Below are 26907 nucleotides of genomic sequence, written 5' to 3'. Positions count from 1 at the left end.
ATCTCAGCTCACTGCAACCTCCACCTCCCGGGTTCAAGCAATTCTCCTGCTTCAGCCTCCCGAATAGCTGGGACTACAGACATGAGCTACCACGCCCAGCTAATTTTTGTATTTTTAGTAGAGACGGGGTTTCACCATGTTGGCCAGGCTGGTCTCGAACTCCTGACCTCAGGTGACCCACTCGTCTCGGCCTCCCAAACTGCTGGGATTCCAGGCGGGAGCCACCGCGCCCGGTCAATCGTAAGTGGGTTTAATCAGCTCCTCCTTAGCCCAGGCCTCCCCGTGTGAGGACCTGGGAAAACCTGTTTCCACGCGCAGGTCCCGAGAGCCAGGAGATGACGTGGATGAAGGAGGGGCGGGCGCACAAGCCAGATCCCGCAGCTGAGAGGGCGGAAGCCTTGGCACTAGCGGAGCCCGGGCGCGGAGTGCGCTGGGCAAGGCCCTGCGCTCTGGGCTAGCGCTCGGCCATGCGATCCGCCGCGCGGAGGGGACGCGCCGCGCCCGCCGCCAGGTGCCAGGGACCCCGGGACGCGGCCCACACTAAGGCCTGGGGTGGGGACCTGGGGAGGAGGTGGCGAGCACAGCGAGGGGCGCCCCGGGCGAGCCTGGGCCCCTGTAAAGGGCGTGGTTGTGTCCGGCGCCTTGTAGTCCCCAAAATGTAGCTGAAGGCGCGTTCTGTGCCCGGGAAACACGCCAGACAGCAGAGCCCAGGGATAGGGGGGTACTGGGGGACGAGGGGGTGGAGGAGACCGAACTGAAGGGAAGGCGGAAGGGCAGGGAAAGAACAAAGGAGGACGGGAAGGGAAGGCGGAGGAAGGCTGGCCGGGACCCGGAGGGAGCGGAAACTGGGCCGGTCACGCCCTGCTGGGTCCTCCGCCTTCCACGCCCAGCTACACCGCTGCCGGGATTCGGCCTTCAAAGGCTCCCTAAGACCCGCCCCGAACCGCGCCCCCCCGCTCCGCCCCACTAAGACGCGCCCCGTCCCGCCCCAAGGCTCCGCCCCAAGGCTCCATCCCCCGAAGCGTAGCCATGCCCGTCCCACCCCCAACCCCCAGCTCGATGCCCTCCAGCACGGCCATGTTCCCCGGGTCCACTAAGACGCTTCCTGTCCCTCCCCAACGCGCCGTTCTCCCGAGCACAGCGGTGGCCCCCTCCCGATTTCTAAGAACGCCCCTTCCCGCCCCCCGCCTCTTCGGCCCCACCAAGACAGGCTCCATCCCGCCCTCCGGCCCTTTGCCCTCCCCCTCATCCCACTAAGACGCGCCCTGTCCTTCCCCGAGACCCCAACCTCTCAAGCACGGCTGTGACTCCCCGCAACACGCTCGGTAAGACACGCCCCTTTCCACCCCGCCGTGGGCTTCATTGGGCGCCCTCCCCCCAGCACCGCCGTGCCTACCCCGGTCACCCCCCAAGACTTCTCTGGCCCGTCCCCATCTCCACCACAAGCGCGGCCGTTACTTCCCTCTGACCATGCCCCGGCCCCTTGGCCTTGTGCCACCTCCATGTCCCCACCCTCTAGCACCGCCATGCCCCGCTGCACTTCCTAAGATGCGCCGGGTCCTGCATTCCCGGCTTCATTTGCGCCCCAGTGCCACCGGTAGAGGGTCGTGACTGCAAGTTGTCCAGGCTCTTGGCGTTTTGAACAAAGAATTGGACAAAACGCCCAGCAAAGAAAGAATGAAGCAACAAAAGAAGGAAAGCAGGGATTTATTGAAAACAAAAGGACACGTCACAGTGTGGGAGCCGACCAAGCAGCGGCTCAAGGGCCCGGATACATAATCTTCTTGGGTCCAAATACCCTCTAGAAGTTTCCCATTGGCCGCTTCATGCTCACCTCGTGTAACTGAAGTGGTGGCCCGCGATCAGTCTGATTGGTCGCAGAGAGCAGCCAACCAGAGGCTGAAGTTACAAAGGTCACACTCCTGTGCAAACATCTGATTGGTTGCAAAACCCAACTAATCAGAGACTAGGGTGAAGTCACAAAGTTGCGAACGAAGACTAGACCCGAAATCAGTCTGATTGGTTGCAGACAGCCAGTCTGCTATCTACCCAATAGAAAAGGTCAAAGGGAAGCCTTCGGTCCTTTTGTTACTTAGGCATGGAAAGTTAGGATTTTCCCGCCAGGCGAGGTGGCTCATGCCTGTAATCCCAGCACTTTGGGAGGCCGAGGTGGGTGGATCACCTGAGGTCAGGAGTTTGAGACCAGCATGGCCAATATGGTGAAACCCGATCTCTACTAAAAATACAAAAATTAGGCCGGGCCTCTACTAAAATTACAAAAAAAATTAGCCGGGCGTGGTGGCGGGCACCTGTGATCCCAGCTACTCAGGAGGCTGAGACAGGAGAATCGCTTGAACCCTGGAGGTGGAGGTTGCAGTGAGCCCGGATCATGCCATTGAACTGCAGCCTGGGCGACAAGAGTGAAAACTCCGTCTCAAAAAATAATAATAATAATAATTAAAATTTTTAAAAAAAGGAAAGTTAGGATTTTCCTTTCAATTTAGTTCTAGGAAGTCGGCATGAAAAGCCTTAGGTTCCCTGCCTCCAGCCCCTATTCTCCTGCCTCAGCAGCTCTGCCGTGCCTCTCGCCACCCTCCAAGACACACCCCGTCCTGTCCCCTTACTCGGCCATTGCCCTGCCGGCCACAGCGGATCCCTCCTCATGGCCTTATTCCTCCCCGGCCCCCCAGTACAGCCGTGTCCCCCCACACACCCTGAGATACACCCCTCGTTCGCTTCCTCCCCAACACTAAGACACCACCTATCCACTGCAGTTCAAAGACTGCTTGAATCAATCCTCCTACCTCAGAATCAGGCAGAGGTGGCAGTAAGCCACCATCATGCCACTACACTCCAGCCTGGGCAACACAGCAAGACCCCATCTCAAAAAAAGAAAAAAAAGAATAATAAAGCAGATTGGTTGTTTCAAAGTTACATTTCTTACGGGGCTAAAGCGCGGGAGACTTTCTTAGCTCAGGTGAACTACACATCTTCTTCTTGCTTACTCAAATCTTCTGTTTTTTGGAAAACTGGCCTGTTTCCCTGTTCAGCTTGATGATGTGGCAGTTAGCACAAGTGACTCCATTCCAGTTTGTTCTGACCTGTATGGTCTAGTGTGGCAGGCCAGGTCTCACTAATGCAGGCCTCCGTAACAATTGTTTCAGCACTGACTGAGTGGTGAAGTTACATATTAAAAGCTGAAACAACCAGTGCCTTTATGCAAAGGCTGGGATGTAACAAAAGCACACAAAGAGTTTTGCCCAGGCCTCTCCTGGGCCTTTGAAGCATGACGAGATAACGAAGGAATTCTTAACAGGGCCCATTTAGGATTAAACAAGTTTTACTGTGGGTCTGAAGAAACTCCCCAGAGCTCCACAAACAAGCTTTGTTGGGGACTAAAGGAACTCCCCAAAACTCTGTGATTTAGCAGGAGACAAGATAAGGGTCATCACCCCAGCACCTGGACCCATCTAGATTAAGTCAATTCACTGAGGCTCCAGAGGAAGGTCTTCAGGACTCAGATCTTAATTACAGATTAGAAGAAGTTAATCACTTATGTCTTTAGATAAATGCACACTTACACTTAGACCTATAGCTTTGAAGGTAAATAAGCTCTGGAAAGCTTTGTAATTTTGAGTTGGTTGGAAGAGAATTTCCAGGCCTTCCTCCTGTAACTGGTTACAGAATTAAAAACTCTCTTCTTTCCCAGTTCATCTGCGTCTCGCTGTTGCGTCACGAGAAATAGCAGTCTGACCCTCGGTTTGATCCAGGGACACTAGTGCAGGAATTCAGGCCAAGACAATAACCCCCCATAAAGCTGAACATCTTAATTTAGTGTCAAGACCTTCGCCTTCCCAGTGAGCTGCCTTGAAATGCCTACTTCCCTTGCCAAATTGTAGATAGTCATTTCTGTGTTTCGCTTTTCTCTCCAGGGACTCTTTGCCGGTGCTACTGTTTTTATGCTTGCTTCTGAAGACGTGTGAACCTAAAACTGCAAATGCCTTTAAACCAAATATCCTCCTGATCATGGCGGATGATCTAGGCATTGGGGATCTCGGTTGCTATGGGAACAATACACTGAGGTACAGTTGGTTGTTGTTATTCGTGATGATGTTATGTGAGTTTGACTGAATGGTGCATTTAAAATCTGCCTGGAGAAATTAGGAAACTCCTTAGGGCGTCAGAACTCAACAAAAAACTACCAACAGGTAAAAAGGCCCTTTTAAACGATGCGGAACTGCGGTGAGTGGGTGAATGTATTACTACCACAAAATGGGTAGCTTAAAACAACGGAAATTTGTTCTCCCAGGTCTGGAGACCAGAAATCTTAAATCCAGGTGTGGGCAGGGCCGGGCTCCCTCTGGGGGCCCTATGGGAGGATGCTTCCTGACTTTCCCAGCTCCTGGGGGCTCCAGGTGTCCCTGAGCTTGTGGCCGCATCACTCCAGTCTCTGCCTCCGTCTCCACGCGGCCTTCTCCTCTGTGTCTAATCTCCTCGTCCTATAAGGACACCGGCCATTGCAGCAAGGCCTGCCCACTGTAAAGATCTCATCTGCTGTTGATTACGTTTGCAAACAACGTCTGTTGTGGGCCGAATTCTGGCCTCCTCCAAATTTGTAGGTTGAAGCCCTAACCACCGGTACTTCAGGGTGTGACCGTATTCAGAGATGGGGTCTTTGAAGAGGTAGTTAAGTTAAACCGAGGTCCTTAGGGTGAGCCCTAATCTGATATGCATTACTAAAACAGGAGATAAAGACACCAACAGAGCTCCCTGAGAGGCTGTAGGGGGGACCCTTCCTGCCTCTCCCAGCTCCTGGGGGCTCCAGGCATCTCTGGGTTTGTGGCCACATCACTCCAGTTTGTGCCTCCTTTCCCACGTGGCCTTCTCCTCTGTGTCTGTGTCTCCTCCTCTGTCTCTCAGAAGGACACTGGTCATTGCATCTAGGGCCCTCTCTAAATCAGGATGATCTCATTTCGGGATACCTAACTAATAACATCTCCAAAGACAGTTTTTCTAAGCAAGGTCTCATGCACAGGTTTAGGGGGTCAGCACGTGGACAGATCGGTTCTCAGACCCCCATTCAGCCCACTGCAGTGGCATGTGCAAACATAGAGTAGTAGCCTCTATGCCAACCTTACCAACAGAGCGCTTGAGTGGTGCTCACGTGCTTTCTGCAACAGGAGAAAAGGTGAGAAAGCTCCTTATTCCATTTGGTGGGCTTTTCTCCTAGAAGGACCGCCCCAGAATGCAGGCTGCATCTGCTTTTCAATAGCTGCCAACCTCAGGAGCGGTCCCCGCAGAGCAGGGCCTCCCTTCTTTGTATAGGGCATTGCAGCACCTGCAGCAGTCTGCCCTGTGTGGGCCGGGCGCAGTGACTCCCGCATGTCATCCCAGCATTTTGGGAGGCCAAGGAAGGTGGATCACTTGAGCCCGGGAGTTTGAGACCAGCTTGGGCAACATGGCAAAACCCTGTCTCTATGAGACATACAACAAATTAGCCAGGTGTGGTGGCGCACGCCTGTAGTCCCAGCTACTCAGGAAGCTGAGAGAGGAGGATGGCTTGAGCCCAGGAGGTGGAGGTTATGGTGAGCTGAGATTGCGCCACTGCATTCTAGCCTGGGCCACAGAGCAAGACCCGGTCTCTAAACCAATCAATCAATCAATCAATCAATCAATCTGCCCCCTGTCCAGGGATCCCCTTTCGAACACCCTGAGCAGGCCTGGTTGTAATTCACAGAACATGCGGTTCATCTGTTTACAGTGTACGGTTCAGGGACTTTTAGTCTATTCACAGAGCTGTCCTTCCATCACCACAAACCATGTTAGAGCATTTACATACCCCCAAAGAAACTCTGCATCCCCTTAGCCACCACCTCCAGCTAGGGGCGAATCTGTGTCCCCTAAACGCCTATGTTGAAGTCCTAACCCCCAGGACCTCAGACTGTGACTCTATTTGGAGACTGAGTCTTTAGAGAGGTGAGTCAGGTGAAATGAGGTCACTAGGGTGGGCCCTGATCCAATAGGACTAGGGTCCTCATAAGAAGAGGAGATAAGGACACAGACACACATAGAGCAATGACCACCTGAGGACACAGGGAGAAGATGGTGCCCACGCTTGATCTCAGACTTCCAGCTCCCAGAAATGTGAGAGAATAATTGTCTACTGGGTTTGTTTTTCTGTTTTATTTTGTTTTGTTTTTTGAGACAGGCTCTCACTCTGTTGCCCAGGCTGGAATGCAGTGGCATGATCACAGCTCGCTGCAACCTCCATCTCCTAGGCTCAAGCAGTCCTCTCACCTCAGCCTCCTGAGTAGCTGAGACTACAGGCACATGCCACCACGCCCAGCTAATTTTTGTATTTTTTGTAGAGACAGGTTTTCACTGTGTTACCAAGGCTTGTCTGGAACTCCTGGCCTCAAGTGATCCACCCACCTTAGCCCCCCAAAGTGCTGGGATGACAGGTGTGAGCCACTGCGTCCAACCAATATCTGGTGTTGAAGCCGCCAGTTGTGTAGGACTTTGTTGTGGCAGCCCCAGCTGACACTCCTCCAGCTCTCTCAGCGCCCTAACCCTCAGCCGCTGGCAGCCACTAATGTACTTTCCATCGCTATAGACTCCCCTGTTAGGGACATTTCATACAGATGGAATTCTATAACCTGTGGTCTTTTATGTCAGGATGCTTTCACAGAGCACAGGGTTTTCAGGGTTCCTCCCCGTGACAGCAAGTGTCAGTACTGTGCCTCACGCCTTGCAGTGGCTGAGTCATACTCCATCGATTCCATTCTATGTGGATGCCTCTTTTGGCTTCTTTTCTTTCTTTCTTTCTTTCTGTCTTTCTTTTCTTTTCTTTCTTTCTTTTTTTTTTTTTTTTTTTTTTGAGACAGGGTCTCACTCTGTTCTTTCACCTAGGCTGGAGTGCAGTGGTGCAATCTCGGCTCACTGCAACCTCCACCTCCTGGGCTCAAGCTATTCTCCTGTCTTAGCCTCCCGAGTAGCTGGGATTACAGGCGCACACCACCTTGCCTGACTAATTTTTGTATTTTTTTTTTAGTAGAGACGGGCTTTTACCATGTTGGCTAGGCTGGTCTTGAACTCCTGACCTCAAGTGATCTGCTCGCCTAGGCCTCCCAAAGTGTTGAGATTACGGGCGTGAGCCACTGCGCCTGGCCCTCACAGTTTTTTGATATCTGATGCTGAAAGCTTTTAGGCCTCTTCTCTCTGTGCTCCACATGTGGACGAGCAGATAAGAAAGCACAGGGACTGTCTCCTTTGGTGCTGACGGCAGACTCAGACCATAAACACCCCCACCCTTGCATGGGAACCCTCATCCCAGCCCCACACCCTCACGACAATTAAAAACATAAATCTCCTTTCCTTTCTTCCTTATTTCACATGAGCTTGGAAGGCCTGCCCTGCTCTCCCCGGAAAGCCTCGTTATATGAGTCACAAGTTGTCTCATATACTTTGTGTGTGTGTGTGTGTGTGTGTGTGTGTGTGACATCATCCATCTCAACATCAACACCAAACTTAGGATAGGGGTCGATCTACCGCTACAGGAGACCATCATGCAGCTAATTCTGAAATCCGGTGAAGTCTTTGCAGTCTATTCCTGTGCCTTTCAGAACAGGGATCTGCTTAAGCCAAATGCATGTCTCCCTTCCAACAATGACATGTGTGTGCTTTGCTCAGAACGCCAAATATTGACCAGCTTGCAGACGAAGGTGTGAGGCTCACTCAGCACCTGGCGGCCGCCCCACTCTGCACCCCAAGCCGAGCTGCATTCCTCACAGGGAGACATTCCTTCAGATCAGGTTGGTGTCATGGAGATGATGGAGAAATGGGCACATCTGTGTGTACTCATTCTGTCATCTGTAACAGTTGAGTACTGATGGTGAAGATACAGGGGCAATGGTCCAAAGATCATCTGCAATTCATCGTCTTCCTTGTATTTATGTAAGGAATATTGTATTGTGTGCATACATATAAAAGTTGTGATCATTAGGATGTGAACAGAAAAACCAAGGTCTGTGGAATATTTTAAAGACGTTTATTCTGAGCCAGTATGACTGATCACAAGACCGAGTGTCTCTTAGAGAGAGCAAAGTTTCCCCAAGTTGAGAATCATTGTGATATAGATAGATGGTAGATAGATAGATAGATAGATAGATAATTGATAGCTAGATACATGCCAGATGGATGATAATGATAGATAATGGATGATTGATAGATAAATATCTAGATGATGATGATACATAATGATAGATGATTGATAATGACGTGATAGATGATAGCTAGATAGCTAGATAAGAGATGATTGATAGATAATGATAGATGATAGAAAGATAAGTGATAGATGATAGATAATGATAGCTGATTGATAGCTAGATGATTAATGATAATGATAGATAATAGATAGATGGATAGATATAGATGATAGATGATGGATACATATTGAGATAGGTGACAGGTGATAGCTAGGTAAACAGATAGATAGACATATGATAGATCGCATAGCATCTGTCATCCTAAGGTAGGGGGTCTCTGTTTTGGCATGATGGACATTTGGGGCTAGATGATTCTCTGTGGTGGGGCTGTTCTGTGCACTGTATGTAGGGTCTTGAGCAGCATCCCTGGGCTCCACGCACCCGATACAAGTAACACCACACCCCACCCTTTCTGAGTTGTTACACCACAAACATCTCCAGACACTGGCCTTGCTTATTATTTCGAGAATAGTGTGATAGGTAGGTAAGTAGGTAGGTAGATAGATAGATAGATGACAGATGATAGATGGGTAGATAATTGATAGCTCCATACATGATAGATGGATGATAGATAATAGCAGCTTGACTCGGGTGCACAAATCCAGATCTCAGACACCAAATCCCTCCGGTTGAGAAGTGTTCCTCTAGAGAAGGGAAAGTAAATTCTTCCTGTCTTCCCTGCCCCACAGGCATGGACGCCAGCAATGGATACCGGGCCCTTCAGTGGAACGCGGGCTCCGGTGGACTCCCTGAGAACGAAACCACTTTTGCAAGAATCTTGCAGCAGCACGGCTATGCCACTGGCCTCATAGGTGTGGATATGTGGGAGCCTCACATTATACGGTGGTTGAGAAGATTCGTGATAAAAAAGATCCCAGGCCAGGCACGGTGGCGCACACCTGTAATCCCAGCTACTTAGGAGGCTGAGGCAGGAGAATCGCTTGAACCCGGGAGGCAGAGGTTGCAGGAAGCCGAGATCACGCCACTGCACTCCATTCTGGGTGACAGAGCAAGACTCTGTCTCAAAGAATAAAAAAAAAAAGATCCCATTTTCCTGCAAAGGAAAACCATCCTGTGTCCTCTGAATCAGAAGTTGGTGCCTGGTCCATCTCATGCCTATTGGATTGTCCCCAGTTTTTCATGAGTTTTTTTTCTTTTTAAATTCAAAATCCTAGGAGATCGCCCTCTTCTTCTCTGGACCTATCAGTCTTCAGCTTGTCCCCATTTATCACGACCTTCTTCAGACATTATCCTTCTCTACATGGCCACTCACCATCTCAAAACCCCCAGAGTTAACAAACACTGCCTTTCTTTAGACAATAAACCCTGGCAGGGGCAGAACACCCTCTTTATAACAGACAGCATGTTAGGGGTCTCCAAGACCACCCTTAAGTTCGGAAAGTTGCTAGGAGGATTTGGCATGCAGTTGTGCTCATGGGTGATTTATGACAGTCAAAGGAGGTGAGGCAGAATCAGTGAGGGGAATTACACGGAATGAAGCCCAGGGCAGACCAGACACAAGCTCCCAAGAATCCTCCCCCAGTGGGATCACACAGGATGCACCATATTCCTCCAGAAATGAGTTTCAACAACACGCACGGAATGCTATTAGGGAAGCTCCCGGGAGACTCAGCGCCCAGGGGTTTCTGTTGGGGGCTGGTCCTGCAGGCACTCACTGCCTGGCACCTACCCGAATTCCAGACTCCCACAAGCAAAGGAGGTGTTAAGCACGAACCACGTTGCTTTTGCAACAGTTTAGGCACAGTCAGCTTATTATTTTAATAGTGTGACTTCTCCATTGGAAATCCAGATCTCAAACACCAGCCACGAGGAATCTTACAAGCCAGCCTTTGTAAGGGGCACTAGCTCAGGCCTGCCCCTTAAACTCCTTTCTGCACGGAGAGGAAAGGAGGGAGACGTTGGTTTATGCCGCCAAGCACCAGGCAGTCTGCTGGTTACCTCCTTCATTCCTTACCCAGCCTGTGGGTTTAGAGATGCTGTCCCCGTCATACACATGAGAACATGGGAGCTCACTGGTGAGGTCACCCGCCCCGACATGGTGGTGGGATCTCTGTGCAGGGTCCCCAGTTCCTCTCTGTGCTTTTCTCACACTCAAAGCCACTGTCCCATTCACAGGAGCTGCAACACCCCAACTTGTTCAAAGCTGTAGTTTTCTAAAGGACAACCACTGTTCCTCCTTCTCAAGTTTCCTGCCACTTTATTTTTATTTTAAAAATTTTTTTTAAGTTTTTTCTTCTTTTATTTATTATTTATTTTTATTTTTTTGAGATGGAGTCTTGCTCTGTCTCCTAGACTGGAGTGCAGTGGCACGATTGCAACTCACTGCAGCCTCCGCCTTCTGGGTTCAAGCGATTCTCCTGCTTCAGCCTCCTGAGTAGCTGGGACCACAGACATGTGCCACCATGCTCGGCTAATTTTTTTTGCATTTTTAGTAGAGCCACGGTTTCAGCATGTTGGCCAGGCTGGTCTCGAACTCCTGACCTCAAGTGATCCACCTACCTCGGCCTCCCAAAGTGCTGGGATTGCAGGGCCAGTGCTTTATGCTGTAGAAGTCTGTGTATCCCCGACTCTGAGGGTGGATTTATTCTTTCTTTCTTTTCTTTCTTCCTTTCTTTCTTCTTTTCTTTCTCTCTTTTTTTTATTTTTACTTTTATTTTCATTTTTATTTTTTGAGACGGAGTCTCGCTCTGTCACCCAGGCTGGAGTGCAGTGGCGCGATCTCGGCTCACTGCAAGCTCCGCCTCCCGGGTTCACGCCATTCTCCTGCCTCAGCCTCTCCGAGTAGCTGGGATTACAGGCGCCCGCCACCTGTACTGTATTTTTTTAGTAGAGACGGGGTTTCACCGTGTTAGCCAGGATGGTCTCGATTTCCTGACCTCGTGATCCGCCCTCCTCGGCCTCCCAAAGGGCTGGGATTACAGGCGTGAGCCACCGCGCCCGGCCGAAAGTCTTAAACCTTTCATCACTTGCCAAGCGTTCTGACATGGATACATTCATTAGTCTTCACGGATCAGAATGCGTTTATTTAAATACGGGTATCCAATCCATTCATTGCCTTCCATTTCCAGTTTTGTTCTTTGCAGACTTTTCTTTTCCTGCCGACGCGGAATGATTCTGAGGTTCTTTGCAGCAGACAGGGCTGCTTCAAAGCGGGTCTCTGTTGAACGTTTTGCGTTTCTTTTAGGAAAATGGCACCAGGGTGTGAATTGTGCATCCCGCGGGGATCACTGCCACCACCCCCGGAACCACGGATTTGACTATTTCTACGGCATGCCCTTCACGCTCACAAACGACTGTGAGCCAGGCAGGCCCCCCGAAGTGGACGCGGCCCTGAGGGCGCAGCTCTGGGGTTACACCCAGTTCCTGGCGCTGGGGATTCTCACCGTGGCTGCCGGCAAGACCTGCGGTTTCATCTCTGTCCCCGCGAGAGCAGTCACCGGCATGGCCGGCGTGGTCTTCCTGTTTTTCATCTCTTGGTACTCCTCCTTCGGGTTTGTGCGACGCTGGAACTGTATCCTGATGAGAAACCATGACGTCACGGAGCAACCCATGGTTCTGGAGAAAACAGCGAGTCTTATGCTAAAGGAAGCTGTTTCCTATATTGAAAGGTAAGCAACCATCGCATCTTAAAGAGGAGATGGGGCCGGACGTGATGGCTCATGCCTGTCATCCCAGCACTTTGGGAGGCCAAGATGGGAGGATCTTTTAGCCCAGGTGCTTTAGACTAGCTTGGGCAACATAGGAAGACATGTTCTACAATAAATAAAATCATTAGCCGGGCATGGTGGTGTGTGCCTGCAATGCCAGCTACTCAGGAGGCTAAGGTGGGAGGTTCGCTTCAGCCTCGGATGTCGAGGCTGCAGTAAGCAGTGATCACACCACTGTACTTCAGCCTGGGTGACAGAGTGAGATCCTGTCGCTAAAAAAATAAAAATAAAGTTTAATTTAAAAAAAGAGGCGGTAACTGCTCAGAGCATCTGAGAGTCTCCTTATAATCTTTGGGACCTCAGACACCAACCCTCAGAGGAGATGGCTTTGCAGAAGCCAACTTTTCATGTGGCTGGGTTTCCCATATGAGAGTCTCGAAGTGGGTGTCATGTGATGGCTCGAATAGCACTGACACGCACGCCATTGGATTCTGTACATTTTTATTGACAGTTTTTTAAACTTTTTTTTTTTTGCATTCTTTGTAGAGATGGGGTCTCACTATGTTGCCCAGGCTGGTCTCAAACTCCTGGGCTCAAACAATCCTCCCATCTTGGCCTCCCAAAGGGCTAAGATTACAGAAGTGAGCCACTGTGCCTGGCCTTTTTCTAATGTCTCTTTTTTTTTTTTTTTTTTTTTGAGACAAGGTCTCACTATATGGCCCAAGCTAGTCCTGAATTCCTGGGCTCAAGCCATCCTCCCACCTCTGCCTTCCAAAGTGCTGGGATTATAAGCGTGAGCCACCATGCCTGGCCCTTACTTTTTAATTTGTACAAACGTATGGGGTATGTGTGAAATTTTGTTACGTGTATACACTGAATAGTGATGAAACAGCATACTTAGGGTGTCCGTCTCCTGAGTACAATACATGTTGTTAGCTTTGGTCACCCTACTCTGCTATCGGACATTGAACGTACTCCTTTAAGCTTACTGAACGTTTGTACTCTTTAAGCCACTTCTCTTTGTCCTTCACCCTTCCCAGCCTCTGGTCTCTATCATTCTATTCTCTATCTTCATGTGATCGATTTTTTTTAGCTCCCACATATGAGTGACAACATGCCGTATTGGTCATTCTGTGCCTGGCTTATTTTAGTTAACATAGTGACCTCCTGTTTCATCTGTATTGCTGCAAATGACAGGATTTCATTCTTTTTGATGGCTGAATAGTATTCTATCATGTACATATACCAGATATTCCCTTTTTTTCTGAGACAGGGTTGGCTCTGTCACCCATGCTGGAGAGCAGTGGTGTGATCATGGCTCACTGCAACCTCTGTCTCCGAGGCTCATGCAATTCTCGTGCCTCATCCTCTTGAGTGGCTGGGATTACAGGCACCTGCCACCACACCGTGTTAATTTTTTTTTAGTAGAGGCGGGGTTTCACCATTTCACCATGTTGGCCAGGCTGGTCTTGAAATCCTGACCTCAACTGAGCTGCCAGGCTCAGCCTCCCAAAGTGCTGGGATTACGGGCTTGAGCCACTGTACTCAGCCTCCATTCTTTTTTATGGCTGAATAGTATTCCATTGTGGACATATACAATATATTCTTTTTTTTTTTTTTTTGAGACAGGGTCTGGCTCTGTCACCCATGCTGGAGTGCAGTGATATGATCACGGCTGACTGCAAGCTCCACCTCCCGGGCTCAAGCCATCCTCCCACCTCAGCCTCCCAAGTAGCTGGGACCACAGACTCAAGCCACCATGCCCAGCTAATTTTTCTATTTTTGGTGGAAATGGCATTTCACCGTGTTGCCCAGGCTGGTCTTTAACTCCTGGCCTCAAGTGATCCTCCTGCCTCAGCCTCCCAAAGTGTTGAGATTACAGGCATGAGCCACCACGCCTGGCCCACCATCTATTCTTTCTGTGTTCACCCACTGATGGACTCAGAAGGTGATCCCCTGCCGTGGCTCTTCTGAATAGTGCTGGAGTGAACGTATGGGTGCAGGAGTCCCTTTGATGTACTGTATATTCTGTGTATCCTCAAGGAGGTTTTCTTCTTTCAGACACAAGCATGGGCCATTTCTCCTCTTCCTTTCTTTGCTGCATGTGCACGTTCCCCTTGTGACCACCAGTGCATTCCTGGGGAAAAGTCAGCATGGCTTATACGGTGATAATGTGGAGGAGATGGACTGGCTCATAGGTAAGTCAAGGTACCACGGAGCCTCACTCTACCCTCGGCCTCAGGTTTGAACATAGGGTGTAACAGACTGGCCATCTGAATATGAACCAGGTTGCAATAAAGAATAAGGGCGGTGGCTCACGCCTGTAATCCCAGAACTTTGGGAGGCCAAGGCAGGCAGATCACCTAAGGTCAGGAGTTTGAGACCAGCCTGGGCAACATGGTGAAACCCTGTCTATACTAAAAATACAAAAATTAACCCGGCGTGGTGGTGCACACCTGTAGTCCCAGCTACTCGGGAGGGTAAGGTACAAGAATCGCTCGAACACAGGAGGCAGAGGTTGCAGTGAGTTGAGATCGCGCCACTGCACTCCAGCCTGGGTGAAAGATCAAGACTCCGTCTCAAAAAAAAAGAAAAAGAATAAGAGTTACTCTTAGCACTTTGGGAGGCCCAGGTGGACAGATCACTTGAGGTCAGGAATTCAAAGCCAGCTTGCACAACATAGTGAGACCCCATCTCTACAAAAATAAATGCTTAGCCAGGCTTAGTGGTACATGCCTGTAGTCCCCGGTACTCAGGAGGCTGAGGCAGGAGGACCACTTGAGCCTGGGAAGTCAAGGCTGCAGTGAGCTGAGATTGCACCACTGTACTCCAGGCTGGGCAACAGAGTGAGACCCTGTCTCTTTAATAATAATAATAGTACAAAGATTGGGGACAGAACACATTCCCATATCATTTATTTGCTCCTTCAGTATTCCCAATTACTTGATCTAATTCTGCACAAAATCAACCTTCTACACAGCCAGTGACTTCATGTCATCATCAGAAGTTACCGAAAGTGAAGCAATAAAGTTAACGTTCAGGACAATGCAGAGACACTGTCTTCCTTCTATGGCCTTCAAGAAACCCTGGAGAGGACCAGTGAGGCTGCAGATTCTTAAAAGAGCACAGACATTAAAATTCTTGCAGAATCTGAATGTGTCTCCTGAGACAAGCATAGTGATAGAGTTCACAGTCTTAAAAGTCTGCATTTTCAGGTGGGGCAAGGTGGCTCATGCCTTTAATCCCAGCATTTTGGGAGGCTGAGGCAGCGAGATGGCTTGAGGCCAGGAGTTCAAGACCAGCCTGGGCCACATGGTGAGACCCCCCCCCAATCTCTACAAAAAATTTAAAAAATTAGACAGGCATGGTGGTGTGCACCTGTGGTCCCAGCTACTCCAGAGGTTGAGGTGGGAAGATCGTTTGAGCCCAAGAGGTTGAGGCTGCAATGAGCTATAATTATTGCACCACTGAACTCCAGCCTGGGCAACATAGCAAGACCCTGTCTCCAAAATAAAAAGAAATAAAAGACGAAGAATAGGGAGAAAAACTTCTCTCATATCATTTATTTGGTCCTTCAGTATTTCCGATTACTTAGTCTAATTTTGCACAAAATCAAGTGTATTAGTCCATTCTTGCAAAGAAATACCTGAGACTGGGTAATTTATAAAGAAAAGCGGTTGGATTGGCTCACGGTTCTGCAGGCTGCACAGGAAGCATGGCGGCATCTGCTTCTGGGGAGACCTTGGGGAGCTTTTGCTCATGGTGGAAGGCGAAGGGGGAGCAGGCGTCTCGTGGCAGGAGCAGGACCAAGAGAGGAGGGGAGGAGCCGCACACTTTTAAACAACCAGATCTCGAGAGAAGCTACTCCCTCTGCAGCACCAAGGAGGGGATGGTGCTCAACCATGCATGAGAACTCTGTCCCCATCATTCAGTCACCTCCCCCCAGGCCCCACCACCAACACTGAGGATGACAATTCCACATGAGATTTGGGCGGGGACACACATCCAAACTATATTGTTAACCTTCTACACAGCCAATGACTTAATGTCCTCATTAGAAGTTACAGAAACTAAAGCAATAAAGTTCGGGACAATGCAGAGACGTCACCTTCCTTCTATGGCCTTGAAGAAACCCTGGAGAGAACCAACGAGGCCGCAGATTCTTAAGAGAGTGTAGATATTAAAATCCTTGCAGAATCTGAACACATCTCTTGAGACAAGCATAGTGATAGGGCGGGATTGGTTCATAGCGTAAACCAAAAATAAATTCAAAGGCCCCCCACAACCATCTGAATGGGTTCCCTCCTTTGCCAGGGCACCCTAAAATTTAACCTGAGAGACTGGTTCATGCCCTGACGGGAAGAGGGGGTTGGGCTTGCCTCATTCTACCCCTCCAGCATGAACATCCACACAGACCTTAACTCTGATAAGAAATATTTACAGTCTATTTTCTCTGAAGCCTGCCACCTAGAGGCTTCATCTGCATGACAAAACCTTGGTCTCCACAACTCATTATCATAACCCAGACATTCCTTTCGATTGATAACTCTTTCAATCAATTACCAATGAGAATATGTGTAAATTCCCCACTTCCAGTTGTTCCGCCTTTCCAGCTCAACCAATGTACATCTTACACGTAGTGATGGATGTCTCATGTCTCCCTGAAGGATACAAAACCAAGCTTTGCCGCAGCCGCGGTGGCCACATGTCATCAGGGCCTCCTGAGGCTGTGTCATTCTCAACCTTGGCAAAATAAACTTTCTAAATGGGTTGAGACCTGCCTCCGATACTTTTCAGTTTACAGTAGTCTTCACAGTCTGCCTTTTCGGAGCTACAGATGACCGTGTGGTTTATATCATTTTGACTATCAGCGCTTTCAATGACCAGTGGCCTCCAGGGATAAAGCAATTGCTTGGTTTGCAGGGTGTCCTCTGTGCTGCTGAGCCATCAGCCTCCAATACGCCAATGCCCATAGATGCTAGTTACAGCCCTGCTTCCTCCTACATAGACAGGGTTCTGTCATCACTGAGTCTCACCACGTCCCTCTCCCCAGTGTCTTTATTATGTGACACACACACACGGCACTATGTTTAAAAAAGCATGCCCACTGGCAACCTCTTGGCGTTGTGTGTTCATTCTGTGTTTTGTATTGGTATCTTGGGGTCGACCGAAAGAGTCAAACTCTGTAAAATATTTAGAGAGATTTATTCTGAACCAAATATGAGTGACAAGTGGCCCGTGACACAGCCCTCAGGAGGTCCTGAGAACATGTACCCAAGGTGGTCGGCATGCAGCTCAGCTTTATACATTTAGGGAGACATACGGCATCAATCAATATGTGTAAGACGTACCTTGGTTCGGTCCTGAAAGGCAAGACCACTGAAAGGGGGACTTCCAGGTCAAAGGCGGATTTACAGATTTTCTGATTGGCAGGTGGTTGAAAGAGTTATTATCTGAGAATCAATAGAAGGGAATGTCTGGGTTACGATAAGGGGTTGTGGAGGCCAAGCTTTCATGATGCCAAAGAAGGCTCCAGGTAGCAGTCTTCGGAGAGAATACATGGTCAATGTTTCTTATCAGACTTAAAGAGTCTGGTCTATCAGTCTTTTTTTTTTTTTTTTTTTTAAACAAGGTCTCACTCTGTTGCCCAGGCTGGAGTGCATGGTGTGATCTTGACTCATTGCAGCCTTGACCTCCCAGGCTCAGGCAATCCTCCCACTTCAGCCTTCCGAGTAGCTGGGACTACATACAAGCATGTGCCACCATACCTGGCTAATTTTTGTATTTTTTGTAGAGACAGGGTTTCACCATGTTGCCCAGGCTGGTCTTGAACTCTTCAGCTCAATCGATCTTCCTGCCTCGGCCTCCCAAAGTGCTGGGATGACAGGCATGAGCCACTGTGCCTGGCCTTCTCACAGTCATAGGTCTCTGTTTTAATGTGAATGCTGGTCAGTTGTGCCTGAATTCCAAAGGGAGGAGGGTATCATGACGCATGTCCACCATCCCCCCTGCCCCCACTACTTTCCATCATGGCCTGACCTTGTTTTTGTTTTTTGTTTCTTTTGGTTTTTTTTTTTTTTTTTTTTTTGAGATGGAGTCTCACCCTGTCGCCCAGGCTAGAGTGCAGTGGTGCGATCTCGGCTCACTGCAAGCTCCGCCTCCTGGGTTCACACCATTCTCCTGCCTCAGCCTCCCGAGTAGCTGGGACTACAGTCTCCCGCCACCACGCCTGGCTAATTTTTTGTGTTTTTAGTAGAGGTGGGGCTTCACAGTGTTAGCCAGGATGGTCTCAATCTCCTGACCTCGTGATCTGCCCACCTCAGCCTCTAAAAGTGCTGGGATTACATGCGTGAGCCACCACACCTGGCCCTCTTTTGGGTTTTTTTGAAACAGTCTCACTCTGTCACCCATGCTGGAGTGCAGTGGTGCAATCTCACCTCACTGCAACCTCTGCCTCCTGGGTTCAAGCGATTCTCCTGCCTTAGCCTCCCAAGTAGCTGGGATTACAGGCATGCACCCCCAACACCTGCCTAATTTTTGTGTTTTTGGTAGAGATGAGGTTTCACCATAATGGCCACGCTGGTCTTGAATTCCTGGCCTCAGGTGATCCACCCACCTCAGGCTCCCAAAGTGTAGGGATTACAGGCGTGAGCCGCCATGCCCGGCCTCACCTAGTTTTTCAGGTTAACTTTGGAATGGCCTTGGCTGAAGGGAGAGTCCATCAGTTGATTGGGGGGCTTAGAGTTTTATTGTTGGTTTGCATTGTAAACAGTCCTGTGGTATCACAATGATTAGCTATGTCTTACACTTTGGGATCACATCGTAACCATGGCCTCCGAGTAAGTGTGGTCTCTTCTTATGACTTCCTGGCAAGAGGTGTCTCACGCAGAAAGGAAGAAGTGCATTGAACTAGCGGATGCTGCTTTGCTTTCTTGGTCCTGAAACTTTACCATTTTCTGTAAAGGTAAGATTCTTAATGCCATCGAAGACAATGGTTTAAAGAACTCAACATTCACATATTTCACCTCTGACCATGGAGGACATTTAGAGGCAAGAGATGGACACAGCCAGTTAGGGGGATGGAACGGAATTTACAAAGGTGAGTTGTGGACATCGGGGACACATATGCATTTGACCAAATAGCTCCCACCACTGAGGGTCCCAGAACAAGCTGAACTGAAAATGAGTTTGCTCATTTCAAAAAGAATGCATTGAACACCTACTGTAGTACAAGTTCTACCTAGACGAGCAGGACAGGCAGATAAAAAGTCACATCCCCTTCCTTTAAAGGGTTCACATTTTAGTAGAATAGAGAGAAGTATAAATAAATAATTCAGATAACATTAAAATTTATTTTATTATATTCTTAATTTTTAAATATTCAATAAATTTATTACTATTTTAACTTTAATATTTTAAATGCATCAATTAATATTGATGATACTATTAATACATATTTTTAAAATTATTGATAGTTAACAAATATTTTTATATTATTAAATTTAATGAATATTTTAATACATTCTTTTATTCTAAATAAAGGTAGCATAGATTGACTAGAACAGTTGAATCAGCCACAGCGGCCCACTGATATTCAAGAGGCCGGGGAGTAGCACGATTCTGGAAATATTGCTGTGGCTGTTTTGGGGAAGCTGAGGCTGCCCCAGTGTGCATGTGTGCGTGCGGGTGGCTGTGCATATTCACATACCTATGCACAAATACATCCAGGTGTGTGTATAGACTGGGCAGTTTCCGGCAAAATCCTAACGATGTCTTTTACTTCCAGGTGGGAAGGGCATGGGAGGATGGGAAGGTGGGATCCGCGTGCCTGGGATCTTCCGCTGGCCCGGGGTGCTCCCGGCCGGCCGAGTGATTGGCGAGCCCACGAGCCTGATGGACGTGTTCCCCACCGTGGTCCAGCTGGCGGGTGGCGAGGTGCCCCAGGACAGGTACGTGGAGATAAGGCCACCTGTTCCCTGATTTTTTTAAATTGTTTTTAGTTTTTTTTATTTATTTATTTCAACAGGATTTTGGGGAACGGGTGGTGTTTGGTTACATAAATAAGCTTTTTTTTTCTTTTTTGAGACAGTCTCACACTCTTGCCCAGGATGGAGTGCAATGGCACGATCTCGGCTCACTGCAGCCTCTGCCTCCCGGGTTCAAGCAATTCTCCTGTCTCAGCCTCCCGAGTAGCTGGGGTTACAGGCGTGCACCACCATCTCCTTTACCCCTGTGACCATGTGTCTTGGGGTCTGTTATGATTAAAAAGTAAGAACAGGTCGGGTGCCATGGCTCATGCCGATAATCCCAGCACTTTGGGAGGCTGGATGGACGGATCACCTGAGGTCAGGAATTCGAGACCAGCCTGGCCAATGTGGTGAAACCCCATCGCTACAAAAAATACAAAAATTGGCCGAGTGTGGTGGCTTGTGCCTGTAGTCCCAGCTACTCAGGGGGCTGAGGCATGAGAATCACTTGACTAGGAGGCAGAGGTTGCAGTGAGCTGAGATTGTGCCACTGTACTGCAGCCTGGGTGACAGAGCAAGACTGCCTCATAAAAAAAAAAGTAAGAAAAGCCAACCTAGGAATGTGGGCTGTCCAGCTGGAATTTGAAGGCTTTGTGTTAATATCCAAGGTGACAGTGCTGTGTGTTGGGGGGGGTGTGTGTGTGTGCATGTGCACTCTGCTTATGCAGTGCTGCATAACAAATGACCCCAACACTCAGAGACACTGTGTCTTGAAATAACCTCATGTATCCTGCTCAGCAACCTGCAATCTGAACAGCAACTGGAGAGACAGCCCATCTCTGCTTCATTTGCTGGGGAGCCTTGCATGCTGGGAGATGTGTTCCCAGGTGCAAAAGGCTGCCTGGGAACCCGTGGTCTGACTCTGCTCTGTGGTCTTTTCATGAAATCAGGGTGATCGATGGCCACAGCCTGGTGCCCTTGCTGCAGGGAGCTGAGGCACGCTCGGCACATGAGTTCCTGTTTCACTACTGTGGGCAGCATCTTCATGCAGCACGCTGGCACCAGAAGGACAGTGAGTACACGCTGCCCACAGCCAGGGTTGTCCAGAGAAACAGCCAATAGGATGTGTGGATGGATGGATGGACGGACAGATAGCTATAGAAATACAGATAGATAAACCAATGAGTAGATTATAGATAGATGATAGGAGGAGGGGGAGAGAGAGAGAGAGAGATGATAGATACATAATGGATACATGATGGGTAGATAGATGAGATGGATGATGGATACTTAGATAAGATAGATAATGGATAGAAAAGATAGATGATGGATGGATACATGATAGATAATGAATAGATAGATGATGGATAGATAAGATACATGATGGATGGATAAATATATAGATATGTAAGATAGATGATAGATAAGATACATGACGGATGGATAGATAAGATGATAGATAGATAGATAGATAGATAGATAGATGATAGATAGATAGATAGATAGATAGATAAAAAGTAAAATCAGTTCATGGATGGATGAATAGATGGATGGACAGATGGATGAAAGCTAGATAGAGATATCTGGTGGGCTGTTAGAAAAAAGAAAGATAGATGGAGAGACAGATAATAGATAGATGATAGACAGGTTATGATAGATAAGTTGATAGATAGATGATAGATGGTAGATAGGTAGATAGATGATAGGTATGTAGGTAGCTAGATAGATGGTAGATAGATGATAGATAGATTGATAGACAGATAGATGATAGGTAGGTAGATAGATGATTGATAGATAAATAGATAATGGTAGATAGATGAGATCGATGGGTAAGATAAATGGATGGATTGATAGATAAATAGGTAGCGATAGATAGATAAGTACCCAATCATGCTGTTTAAAATATCATGGTTGTTTCTGTGTAGAAAGGTAGTAGATCGACGCTGAACAGTTTCAACCCAGGGGAAAGGGTAAGAATTAAGGAACCTCTATGATTCTGATTTCAGAAAGCAGCCACAGTGAGCGCTCTGCAATGAGTCCCTTTGCCTGGGGCATGCGATGTAGAGACACAAACGGACACACACATGGGCGCGCGCACACACACACATGCTCTGACTTGACAAGCTGAAGGCTGTGATGATTGTGTGAACTGCCTCGTGTCCCCCTCCTTTTCATTGAACAGGGAGGTTCATGCTGATTCCACAGGGCTGACACCTGCGTCCTGTGTTCACACCTGCGTGGATTTCTGCCACCCTGACTCCCTTCTTGTCTGCATCCAGGTGGAAGCGTCTGGAAGATTCATTACACGACCCCGCAGTTCCACCCCGAGGGAGCAGGGGCCTGCTACGGCCGAGGCATCTGCCCATGCTCCGGGGAGGGCGTGACCCATCACAGACCCCCTTTGCTCTTTGACCTCTCCAGGGACCCCTCCGAGGCACGGCCCCTGACCCCCGACTCCGAGCCCCTGTACCACGCCGTGATAGCAAGGGTAGGTGCGGCGGCGTCGGAGCATCGGCAGACCCTGAGTCCTGTGCCCCAGCAGTTTTCCACGGGCAACGTCTTGTGGAAGCCGTGGCTGCAGCCGTGCTGCGGACATTTCCCGTTCTGCTCATGCCGCGAGGATGGGGATGGCAGCCCCCGAAGGCCAGGACTGTGAGAGAGGATCCAGGAGCGCCTGACTGCATTGCAAACAAAATTCTCCAAGCTTGGTTCTATCTTCAGCTTCCCTTTTTGCAAGGAACATGCCCTGGACTGAGAGTGGGTCCCCACTTCCTTTCTTTTTTTTTTTTTTTTGAGACAGAGTGTCGCTCTGTCCCCCATGCTAGAGTGCAATGGCACGATCTCTGCTCACTGCAACCTCCACCTCCTGGGTTCAAGCGATTTTCCTGTCTCAGCCTTCTGAATACCCAGGATTACAGGCACCAGGCACCTGCCACCATGCCTAGCTAATTTTTGTAGTTTTAGTAGAGACAGAGTTTCACCATGTTGCCCAGGCTGGTCTCTCACTCCTGACCTCAACTCATCCACCTGCCTCAGCCTCCCAAAGTGCTGGGATTACAGGCATGAGCCACTGTGCCCATGTAGGGTTTCCATTTCCTGATTTGTGAAATAAGACTATCCCAGTAGGCACCCACTGACGCCTCCTCTTCCTCTTCTGAATCTCAGGGTTCATCACTGTGCCAATGCCTGATGTTTTCACCCCTCCGTCTTAAAGCATTGTTGCAATTTCATCACCTAGATGACGTAACAGCCTTACAAAAGGACAGGGAAGAGTGTCTGTTCCTACTCTCACATAGTGGAGGAAAGTTAAAGCCTCTCAGTCTCTGTTTCAATGAGGACTCACTGATCTCAAAGAATTGATGCGTTTTTCATACATTACGGTCTCTGTCCATGTGTCTTCCTGATATTGTTACAGAAATGGCTTCAGGCTGCTGGTAACAGATGCTGAGAAAAAAGAATGCCTTAAACAAAGCCAGGCACGGTGACTCACACCTGTAATCCCAGCACTTTGGGAGGCCAAGGTGGGAGGATCACTTGAGCCTAGGAGTCAGACACCTACCCAGCCTGAGCAACACAGTGAGACCTCATCTCTACAAAAAAACAAATAATTAGCTCGATGTCGTGGTGCACAGCTGTAGTCTCAGCTACTTAGGAGGCTGAGGCAGGAAGATTATTTGAGCCTGGGAGGTCAAAACTGCAGTGAGCTAAGATTGCACTACTGCACTCCAGGCTGGGGGACAGAGTAAGACCCTGCCTTAAAAAAAATGCCTTAAAAGAACAAGAGAAGGGTGTGTTCTCTTCCACATAGTGAGCTGATCAAGGGGAAGCAACCCAAGGCTAGTAGGCTCTTTTCAATTCCCAGCTCTGCCACTCTTAGCATGGCAGAGAGTTGGCCTCATTGTGCCAGCATGGCTGCCTCAGTGCCAGACATCACATTCCAGGCAGTGGAAAGGAGAAAGAACCAAAATGCATCCCTTTCTCTTGAAGCAGTCCCTGTGAGGGGGGATTATCTGGAAGCCCCAACCCAATTCCTGCTTCCAGCCAGTATCCATAGAAACAACTGGAAGTTGAGAAGTGCAGTCTTTTAGGTGGGCACCTGGCTGCCCTGTATAAAACCAGAATTAGTTTGGTCAGCAGGAAAACAAGAAAACACTTACTGTGTTGACTGAGGTTTTTGATGCATCGCTTTATTGTCAGATTAAACGACTCTACCTCATTCTGCGCTGAAACACATACTACCATTGCCGATAATTGGCAAATGATCCTCAGAGGCACAGAAGATGCCCTGATGGAAAGTTTGCCCCTTGGGCAAAGAGACAGCCGTGGGAAACTTCAGACATACAGAGAGAAGGAAGCTTCCTACATTCCTTGAATAGCTAAGATTTGATGTTTTCTAAGTCAATTCTAGTGTGTTTCATCCTCACCTCTTCCCTCTGTGGCTTTGATGATGGAAGTGTAGTCCTAACCTACTGCACAGCGGGGACCCCCTGCCCCCAGATCCCAATAATGGGGATGGGAGGACCTTGCACTATTCCCCTCAGTCCATCTATTGAGGTTTTTGCAGGAAGCACACTGGGAATTGAAACGAGAACCTAAATGACATCTAAGAAAGGCAGTGTTCAATACCGGGTATTAGGTGAGGATGGGATTCCAGGGACAACAGTGGGAGGCAGAGAGCCACCTTCAGACCTCGGCATGGAAGCTTCCAAAATCCAGAGGAAGAGGCAACGGGCTGTCCACAGCAGTGAGAGTCACAGGTAGAAGAATCGTCACAGCCCTGCTAACCAGGCAGCTGATGCCCCTCTCCCCTGGCTCCCTGTGTCCAAATCCTACAGGGGCATCTGTTGGCTGAACTCAACCTGAAGCCAAAGAGAAGATGAGTGGAGAAAGGCAACATTTATAGAGCTCAGGTTTCTAAGGCTGGAGAGGGATCTGCAGGGACACACAGGAGACACCTGGCATAACCAAAAAATGATTTAAAAAAAAAAAAAAAATCTATGGAGCATGGGACACGGGGGGTGGAGGCAGCTAAAAGCCATCTCATCTTTCACTGTATTCAACAAGCCCATTATAACAAGTCTTTCACGCTCAACCATTCAAACCATCCCAGCCTAAGAATTTCCTAGCATTTGATGAAAATGGCTGTGGGTTTTGCTATCTTTAAGCTCCCTGGGAAGCAGGATATAAGCCCAGGGCTGGCAGGCTCTTTCTAGCTACCTGCTCTTGCACATAGAGTTTGCCTCATGGTTTCAAGAAGGCTGCCATAGCTCCAGATGGCACATAGACATTCCAGGCAGCAGGAAAAAGGAAGGAGCACTTCACTGAAGGACGTCAGGGAGTTGGTTAGTCTCCACCTGAAGAAGGCAGCCATGAACCAGCTTCAGTTGACTAATGGGCTCCTGTGAGTGCATCTTTGGACTTTTCTGTAGGTTGAAATCTAGATGTGGTATGTGTCTTAAAGCAGCCACCAATTCCTCCCATTACCTTCCAAGTGAGCCCATCTATAGGACGGAGCCTCTTCCTTGCCCTTGGATCTGGGCTGAGCCTCTGACTTGCATTGACCAACAGAATGCAGTGTAAGTGATGCCGACACTACCCTTCCTGCCCTAGACTTGGGATACCTGGCAGCTATATTCTTCCATTCCTTAGGACTTGGAAAAACGGGTCTCAGCATACCTTCCCAGAGCCATGAGGTGTTTCTTTGCCCATTCATTGATCTGAGAAGTGAGTGTAAGGAGTTTAAATCAACCTCTGTTCTGTGCTAGTTAAGGTAATAAAGTTGCTGCAGTCCAGGGGGTAGGTACCTGCAGATGGCTCTGCGAATAGGACAGTCGCATTTCTTGGGAATCAAGTGCATCCCTAGGCTGGCAGTGCAGCAGAAATACTGAATAAAATATGACAAATCTCCCTGGATGGTGTCATTTGTTTGTTTTTATTTCCCATCCGCAATCCTACTTTTCCACCTCCACCCCTTCACCCCCCAGCTTTAAAGGAACTCACCTGGCGTTGCTATTCACTATTCATGGAGAGAGGACTAAACAATCCAAACTCCCCCATTCTGAAAAACTTCAGTCACAGTCACAAGTGTACTCCTGTGCTTTTAGGGTTATACAGGGGAGAGAGGGAGACTGGGAATAAGAATGCCTTAAACAAGAGAAAGATGTGTTCTCTCCCAGGTAATGGGAGTCACAGGCAAAGCAATCCAGGGCTGACAGGTTCTTCCCAGCTTCCTGCTCTTGCACATAGGGTTTGCCTCGTGGTCACAAGATGGCTGCCACAGCTCCAGGCAGCACGTAGACATTCCAGGCAGCAGAAAGGAGGAAGGTGCAGTTAACTGAAGGATGTCAGGGAGCTGGTTAGTCTCCACCTAAAGGGGGCAGCCTTGAGCCAGCTTCAGTTGACTAACTTGGGCTGCTGTTGGTGTATCTTTGGACTTTTCTGTAGGTTGAAATCTAGATGTGGTACATGTCTTAAAGCTGCCAAGTCCTCCCATTACCTCCCAAATGAGCCCAGCTACAAGTTGGAGCCTTTTTCCTCCCCTTGGATCTGGGATGAGCCTCTGATTTACATTGACCAACAGAATGTAGCAGAAGTGATGCTGATACTATCCTTCCTGCTCTAGACTTAGGAGACCTGGCAGCTTCTGACTTCTCTCTTACGGACTCAGGAGCCCCCATGTAAATAAAAAGTTCATCTGCCCTTCTGGAGAGAACAGATGGGGAGAAAGAGAATGAGAGAGAGAGATTGAGAGAAAAAGAAGAAGGAGAAGGGAAGGAGGAGGAGAAGAAAAAGAGAGAGAGAGAGAGAGAGAGAGGACCTGAGGTTGAAAGACCATTAAAGGAGTGTATGAGTTTGCTATTGCTGCTGTAACAAAATGTCACAAACTTAATTGCTTAAAATAACACAATTTTTCTTATAGATCTGGTAATCAGAAGTCGAAAAATCAAGGTGTCAGCAGGCTGGTTCCTTCTGGAGGTTCCAAAAGAAAATCCATTTCCTTGAGATTTC

The 26907-nt window shown here is 48.7% G+C and overlaps 1 protein-coding gene across 3 annotated transcripts; it reads left to right on the top strand.

Moving 5' to 3' along the window:
• The first annotated feature begins 128 nt into the window (after positions 1 to 128).
• ARSD (arylsulfatase D) lies at positions 129 to 25807 on the top strand. 3 transcript variants are annotated; one of them, XM_055267111.2, is made up of 10 exons: positions 129 to 511; positions 3933 to 4082; positions 7690 to 7811; positions 8954 to 9076; positions 11470 to 11893; positions 13994 to 14130; positions 18897 to 19031; positions 19719 to 19881; positions 20850 to 20971; positions 22179 to 25807. In XM_055267111.2, exons 1-10 carry the CDS (start codon positions 468 to 470, stop codon positions 22553 to 22555), a joined length of 1797 nt encoding a protein of 598 aa, XP_055123086.1. In that variant the 5' UTR covers positions 129 to 467; the 3' UTR covers positions 22556 to 25807. The 3 variants fall into 3 exon arrangements, with proteins under 3 accessions (XP_055123086.1, XP_055123087.1, XP_055123088.1); XM_055267112.2 differs by lacking the exon at positions 8954 to 9076; XM_055267113.2 differs by lacking the exons at positions 18897 to 19031; positions 19719 to 19881; positions 20850 to 20971; positions 22179 to 25807 and adding an exon at positions 14913 to 17960.
• The last annotated feature ends 1100 nt before the right edge of the window (positions 25808 to 26907 follow it).

The sequence above is a fragment of the Symphalangus syndactylus genome, chromosome X, assembly GCF_028878055.3.
Source record: "Symphalangus syndactylus isolate Jambi chromosome X, NHGRI_mSymSyn1-v2.1_pri, whole genome shotgun sequence".
NCBI classification, from domain to species: Eukaryota; Metazoa; Chordata; class Mammalia; order Primates; family Hylobatidae; genus Symphalangus; species Symphalangus syndactylus.
This window is presented reverse-complemented; position numbering and strand designations above follow the sequence as displayed.